This window comes from Limulus polyphemus, unplaced genomic scaffold (assembly GCF_000517525.1).
Source record: "Limulus polyphemus unplaced genomic scaffold, Limulus_polyphemus-2.1.2 Scaffold1696, whole genome shotgun sequence".
NCBI lineage: Eukaryota > Metazoa > Arthropoda > Merostomata > Xiphosura > Limulidae > Limulus > Limulus polyphemus.
The window spans coordinates 165192-173506 of NW_013667306.1; the positions used below are offsets into that span (position 1 = coordinate 165192).

General features: G+C 29.7%; 1 protein-coding gene across 3 annotated transcripts in view; it reads right to left on the reverse strand.

Annotated features, from left to right (window-relative positions):
* The window catches only part of LOC106464590 (metastasis-associated protein MTA3-like), a 48600-nt gene that overhangs the window by 20341 nt on the left and 19944 nt on the right, over positions 1-8315 (reverse strand). For 2 of the 3 annotated variants that reach the window (XM_022392329.1, XM_022392328.1), the window contains exons 4-6: positions 7947-7973; positions 6836-7023; positions 3959-4076 (exon numbers count right to left, since the gene is read on the reverse strand). In XM_022392329.1, coding sequence (XP_022248037.1) covers positions 3959-4076; positions 6836-7023; positions 7947-7973 — 333 coding nt within the window. The remainder of the gene's footprint in view (positions 1-3958; positions 4077-6835; positions 7024-7946; positions 7974-8315) is intronic. The other variant, XM_013924744.2, reaches the window with a different exon arrangement.

Sequence of the window (8315 nt, forward strand, 5' to 3'; positions counted from 1 at the left end):
AAAGTATATATATATATATATATATAATATATATATATATATATATATACATACATATATGTAGCACCATTGTCAACTAAATACCTATATACAGATATAGGCAGACAACATATAATTGGCTTAATAAACTGCAAAAATAAAAATCTACTGTTTCAGACGTCATCTTTCCACCCTGAAAAATTTGTCCTATAGTAAGTATTGCACAGCCAACATAATCTCAGTTAATCCATTATACACGACCCACTTTTTAACTCCTTTCTATGCATGTCACTGAATTACATTCAAAATTTAATTAAACCATTTTATTATCAATGTATTTTAATGAAATTATTATTATTATTACGTATGTTATATTTCAGTTTTATATTATCTTAGTTTTTATTTCTTTATTTCTAATTTGTTTTGTTTTGTTTTTGAATTTCGCGCAAAGCTACACGAGGACTATCTGCGCTAGCCGTCCCTAATTTAGCAGTGTAAGACTAGAGGGAAGGCAGCTAGTCATCACCACCCACCGCCAACTCTTGGGCTACTCTTTTACCAACGAATAGTGGGATTGACCGTCACATTATAACGCTCCCACGGCTGAAAGGGCGAGCATGTTTGGTTGTATGCGGATTCGAACCCGCGACCCTCAGATTGTGAGTCGAGCACCTTATCCACCTGGCCGGGCCCTTTATTTCTAAAGAAACATTGAATGCAATAATGAAATCTCTCAGTTTTGTGTCATGTGTCGCATGAGCTATAAACAATGTTAAAATTTGGAAAAGTACAGTTTAAAGCATAAGGGGGTAGTCATGTACATGTAAGTCTACACAAGAATGTAGTTTACTTGTCCTTTTGACATGTATGTTTCAAAACTCTTTCACTGAATGCAGTTGATACAAAAAATAAATTTTGTCAACTCCTGGCAGGTGCCCCACCCACCTTCTACAGTTAACGTTGAACTTTAGAAGTTACGTGTATGTGTTTATAGTCATTAGAAAAAAAACAACTCATTTTACACTGTAATCCACTATAATGGTTATTTTGAAATTGTAGCCAATTTGTCATCCTTGGGTATATGTAACTTCTTGTCCTATTATTGGCCACTGTGTTCATTATAGCACTTCAGTTGTTTCTTACCTAAATACGTTATAATTAGAGAGACAGTTAAATTGTATTTAGGTTTTACTTTTATCTTTTAGTTAATTATGCATAATTTGTTTTTTAAATTCATATTTGAAAGGTTTAATAATTTTTATAAAATAACCAAAGCTTCTCCTTATTATGCAAGGCTTACATTGTCAAGCATGTATAAAAAGATTTTGCCAGAAGCTAAGGTAACTCTGCTTTTCATACTGTTCTATCACCCACAGGTACATGTTGATGTGTGTCGACATAAATAATCAATGGTAAAGAATGGCAAAGGAAATAAAATATTAAAAATAAACTATAAGTGAAAATGTAAAGACACAAAATTACACATATGACCAAAACCAGATATTTTAAGATTATTCAATGAAGAGTTAAAAGGTATGTATATATTTCTATTTCTTAATTTTAGGCATTTCATTGTACTAAACAATGATAACAATAGCTAGAGTTCAAACTGTAAAATAATAATAGTATTTTTATACTCAAAATGAAAATCCCCTTGCAGGTGATCTATTCTGAGTGCAAATAACTACATTAAATAACAAATTTTTATTAGAAATAGTAGAAAAACCAAAATCAGATATTTTATTTTTCTCAAACTACATACTTTTATGAAAGTTCTTGTCAAGTTTTAAACAATTTTATCAACTGGTTTTATTATTGGAACAAAATTTGACAAGAGTTACATAACATGCCCATTTTGTTATTGGGTTAACAGAACAGACAGAAGCTTACATTATTCAAGTAGATGGAAATTTACCTTATTCACATGGATGGAGGCTTACCTTACTCAAATAGAGAGAGACTTACCTTATTCGATCAGATGGAGGCTTATTTTATTTAAGTAGATGGAAATTTAACTTATTCAATCATATGAAGGCTTCTTTTATCAAAAAATCAAGAGCTTACCTTAATTCTTTTCATACAGGGTTGATGGATTATACAGACCTTGTAACCCCAAAGTAAGCATTAGTGTTTCCAAACTACAACTTTTGATGTGGTATATGTATTTTCACAAAGTTTTGCAAGCCTTCAGTAAATATTAAAAGTCTTTTGTACACAAAAAATCAGATTTTTTAATTAAACATTTTAACTAAAGTTTTTTTTGTGAATATATGGAGTCAGAGTGTGGACTGCTTCAAGTGTAAAGTGACATTCACGTGAAGATTACAAATACCTTTCTCCATCTGAAAATTTTCAAACTTTGTTTGTGTAAACTATAAAACTTAAATAAATATTAAACGTTTTTTTGATAAAACTATTGTATTTCTACCCCAACTATATATGGATTCTATATGAAATAAACCTAAATTACCCCTTTTCTTTCCAGAATGACTGCAAGTTGTAACATTAAACTACAGTTGTTTGTCCCAAATAACTTAAGGCTCATAACAGTTTACATCCATTTCTATTTCATTTTATTGTTTTTTGTTGCCCTTTGAACCATGTCTAACTAATAATCCTTCAATAAAAGTTGTATATCACACAGTGAATGAGTAGCTCAAGCTACATACTGTGTTGAATAATTTAATGCATGAGCTACACATGAGCATACTTCATCAAGAATTATTATTTTCATTGAATAAATGAATTATGTACAAACTGCCCAGTGTCAGCTAACAATATGAAGAATTAAATTGTGGCAAAATGCTACAAGTTCTTCAAATACCTATAGAATGATAGGTTTCTTTTTTTGTGAGCGTAAAACACTTAAATACACCAGATCGAATTATTATTTTCAGTATATTGCCTAATCTAATATAATAAGTTTCTAATTTTAACATTTTAGAAACTTTTATAGCAATAGATAAAAAATACACAATAAAACAATAAATATAGTATTTACCTTTAACCTCTTCTTTTTTGCTGTCAGTTGCAGATGAAATTTAAGCCTACTTTTTATACTGATAGTGCTAGTGCACTAAATAATCTAAATCTAAACTAAATAACAACACAGAATACTAATAATAAGCACAAAGCAGAAACAATGTCCTATAACTATTATAAATTTAACTGGCTTTCTAATTATGGTAAAAGAGCCTTAAAATATTTCCTCAAGCTTATCAATCTGAACACCATAAGAGAAACATTTGAACCGAGAAAAATAGACAATACTCTGTACTAAAACCAATGTAGCTTTATACACTATTCAAACAGAGTAAAACTTGTCTTTCTATTGGTTATAAATGATATAAAATGTCAGAGAAAATTACTGGCAATGTGTAAAAGAAAGGATGATACAGGTGGGCATGGTAAGTGGGTCTGATGTTCTAGTTTATGGCTCTGTAAACAAATAAGATTGAGAGGCTATAAAAATTATGTTTTGTTTTAGTAATATTTATATTATAATGATAAATTTACATTAAATTCCATAATTCAGAAAGGGGTGGTAAATAAATTACGGAAGACTGAGAATTAAGTATTTTCTTATGAAATTAAAACTTAAGTCTTTTATAATATTAAAATTTGATTTATTTACTATCTTTGATGGCAAGTTTATTCATCTAAATTGATAATAAAGTAGTTCAAGTAAATTTTGAATGTATATCTGTAAAAGGTCAGGACATATGCACTTTAACCTACTCATAATGAGAGGGTTAATCAAGCATATGAAGAGTTGCCTTTCTGAAACAGATGGAGGCTTATCTTATTCAAGGACAGACACACGTGATGAATGACAACTGGTCACAGATCTACAAAACAGTATTTAACCTTAAGTGTCACCAAAGATTCTTTCTTTTCAAATTTTTAGACTTAACTGTATTTGAAGCTAATATGCAAAAAATTTAAACCAATCTACAAAAAAAAATGACAGGAAGCATACCTTCTTTTAGTATTGGTGTAATTTCTGCTTGATATCTTGATCCAACTCTTATTTCTCCTTTATCAGCTAAAAGTGTCTTCTGATGAGGGTCAAACACTAATGTATAGAAGAAACAGTCCTGAAAAAGAAAATAAAAATGTCAAGCACAAAAGTGCAGAATAATGAATCTTACAGGAAGGAAACATTATTGAACACTAGTGCAAAAGAATGCAGCCTAAAGAGAGAGAGAGAGAGAGAACAAGAAACAAAATCATTGCAAACACTCAAGTGTATAAGAATGCACCCGAGGGAAGGGAAACAATGTCAAACACGCAACAGTGTAGAATAATGTTTCCTAGAAGAGAAAAAACAATGTTAAACACTAATGTGTAAATAATACATCCTAGAAAAGAAAAGCAATACTGAGTATTAGTACAGAAGAAAGCATCCTAGAGAAGAAAGGATTATATGATACACAGTTTCAGAAAAAACTTAATTGGAGAATAAAAAACCAAAAATAAAATATCCACGTTAATAGAAATTTCAAACATTTAAGCATATGTAGACTCGGGGGTGGCCAATTTATATCACTCGATGCCCAAGACACCAAGTTGTGTCAGTGACAACAGATTTCTGTTATACTTTGGCCTTGGAATAAGTACTTTTTTTGACTTTATTATTTTTAATACAACTTCAAATTACTGTCATTGCCATCATAACACTAAAACAGCAGTGCCACACTTCAAATATATACTGCATAAATAAAAAAAAAATCAATAAAAATATACTTTCTATCTCATATACAAATGCTAGCCTTTAAAAAATGCTTTCTGAAAATCAGCATTTTTAATTGTAACACCCACTTTTTAAATTAAAGAGTAACGCATCCTCTATAGTGTATAATACTACATTTGAACACCATGTGCACGTGCAGTGATAAACGGGCAACTAGATACCTCAAAGCTATACATTAAGCTTGTGTACTGTTGAATATTTATAAATGGTAAATGATTTATTTACTTATCAGTCACCCGTTGCAGCGATACTGTGTACAGTTTTCCAGATGTTTTATCCCTTAAAATTCAGTATTGTTTTACATGTTCATACGTGTGTTTATAACGAGGAGAGCCTTAGGTGATGCATCTATACACAATTACTAAGGAAATAAATAATCCTAACTCGTAATACTATTTATTAGGCAAACACATACTGAGCCAAAGAAAAACCTAGGATTTTAGATATTCTTCAAGAAGCCTAAACTTAAAGTCAAACAACATAATAATTAGAATACCTAAAATTAATTTTGTAAAATATAACTTTTGACAATATTAACTCTATCCTATAAAGATATAAATTACATGTAGTATCTATACAGTAAATAAATGTGTAAAGAAGTGGGACAGTATTGATAATGCGGTGTCTAAATACATTTCAGCAAGAAAAACTACACAAGCAAAACAGAAGGAATAACAGAAATAAAAACAAAGTCTGATGGAAATCATTATGGAAAATATAGCACTCTGCCAAATTTATTTGTAAATTAAATAATTTAAATGGCTAATCTGACATGTAATTTATATATAGCTACAGTAAAGAAACCAATATGTTCAAAAACAGAAAAATGTGATGACACTGTATGTAAATATAAATTAAAAGTGAAAAAACAAAAAAAGAAAGAAAAATTATTTTTATTTTGCCATGAGATATTTCAAATAAAGCATTAAAAAAAAGTAAAAAAGACTGATGATCAAATTGTAGATACAAATAATCCTGGAGCCCAAAACTCTACAAACAGGTTTAGATCAACTGAGGAATTGGACAAATATTTGGCAAATGACTTTAAATTATAGTTAGTGAAAGGCAATGCATTTGGATTACATGTTTAATATAGATGGGAAACCACTCAGTAATGTGAGAGAAGAAAAGAATCTTGATATAATTCACTCAAGCCATTAAAGCTGTGCTCTGTTGCCAGAATTTTAAGGTGTATTTATAGACAAATTGATTACTAGTCAATAGAGGTGATTATCTCTTTTCAAGTCACCATTACACTTTACATGGAATATTGTATACAGTTTTAGTCTCTTATATAATAAAAGATATTGACTTATTAGAAATGATTCAGAGGAAAGCAACTAAAATTATTTCAGGAATGGAAGGTGATCTTTTAGGGATAAGTTAAGATCTTTCTCTCTTGTGAAAAGAAGAGTAACAGAGGGTGTTACTAAAAGATTATCCAGAGGGTCAATAGGATAAAAGCCTCCAATTTATATGTGCGATATTCTAGGATGAGAGGACACAAGTTTACGATTCATAAATTACAGGATAGGCTTCAGTTAAAAGGTATGTTTTTTTTAAAAGATAACAGTGACATATGGAATAAGTTACTGTAGGCAGTGGTAGAGACTAAACTCTAAGGGAATTTAAGAGGAGAATGAGGAATTGATGATTTGTTGAAAAATGGGAGAGTTTATATGTTTACTCTTATTAAAGTTAAGAGTGGGAGGACAGTCTTTAATGATCAAATGGTTCCTTGTTGTCTGTAGGTAATGTTAAAACAAATACAGGCAAAATATCTAAACAAGAAACACGAAGAGAATCTGTGTGAGAGACTTGCTCAAAGCCATAAGAAAAAAAAAACAAAACACATTATAGATTGGTGTCAAGTACTTAATCTAGACATTAATCAAAAATGAAACACTAAGAACCGGTTAAAAGATGTGGAAATAAAAGTCAACTACAAGAAATCAATGTCAATAAAAAGTAAAAGGAAGAAAATATCTTCATGAAGAAAGCAACTATTTCACACTTATCTGCAGAAGAAAAATATTTGAAGAGAAACAGAAACCTATGTGATATGTGAAGACACGAAGAAGAAAGACATCACAAAATGCTAACCTCTTTGTTCAAGTATGAGGCCATGGACTCGGTTTCATTTAGCAATGTGACTGTGCACTTCCCACGGATGTGTGTGGCTGGCAATGTTTCAACTTGTCTTGATAAGAACAGTTCCCTATGTTTTAGTTGATGACGATCTCTTTCACTTAGTAGTTCAACCTCTTGTTCCTGTTCCTCATCTAAGGCACCTGAATTAAAATCATTAATGATGACAGTTCCATATTTCCAGACAGAAATACTATATCACTAACATTGCTACAAATCTTACTAACATGTTTTCTTAAGACTTTTAGTACACTTTTACATTGTAATCAATCTCATGCTCATTGGAACAGATTAGAAAACAACAGTAACTTCACAAATTTTAAAAATACTAAAAGTAAAACTTGAAGGACCCATAGTGTATTTCTTAGAATTATATTTAAAAAAATCATTAATGTAGCCAAAACCATAATAATTTATATAAAAAAGTTAAAAAAATTCAATTAAAAACCATTATTTTACACCCATAAGTTTCAAACAGTATTTACTTGACAGTGTTGTATGAATAATTACTTCAAACCCTCAATGTGTAGTCTGTTTTATATATCACCAAATAACTTGGACTGATCAATAATATTAAAATTTTGATAAAAATATAAATATTGAGTGTGTGCATACAGGGTATAGAAAACACCACATTTTTGGTTTTATTCAAATATCAAGGCTGTTAATGCACTATAAAAAAAAGAGCTATATTATCAATAGGTAACTGCACCAGACCTACACCGCTATTCTGGATGACAAAACATTATACTGAAAAACAAAACTAATATGAAAAATGATTCACATGCTCATATCGAGCTAACAAACAAAAAACTGTTGAAGCAAAGCAAAAAAGCATATGTAAAATGCAAATATAATCATGTTCAGATAAAAAAAAGTTTAGTTTGCTGTGAATGTTTTAAAATTAATATTTACATCTCTACTAAAACTGCCAGTGCAGTACATGAATGATGACTTTGACTAAGAAAGTTATACATGCACATATAACTGATACAACTTTATGTAGCAAACACTGGTACACACAATGCATGACATTTATATAATAATATATAAATAGTTGGCATACTTTTCTCATCCAGGGTTTCAGCCAGGCCTAGAACAAGACCGTTAAACAGTTAAACTAAAATAACATAAAAGTTAACAGTACCAAATATATATATATATATATGTGATTTATTTTGTTTTGGAAAACTTGAATTTCAATGAAGCCTACAAAATACTCACATTTAACATATTAAACCCACCTAAAAAACAACTTTATTTCACTAAAAGGTTTCATTAATATACCAACAGCAATAATAAAACTAAAAAGTCCTTATGCTGAAAATTTTGAAAATATGTTTATATGACTACAGCATTCATAATGAACAGTTAAATTCCATGAACATTTCTATATAAAAAAAAAATCTAGAATTAGTAAACATTAACAATATAT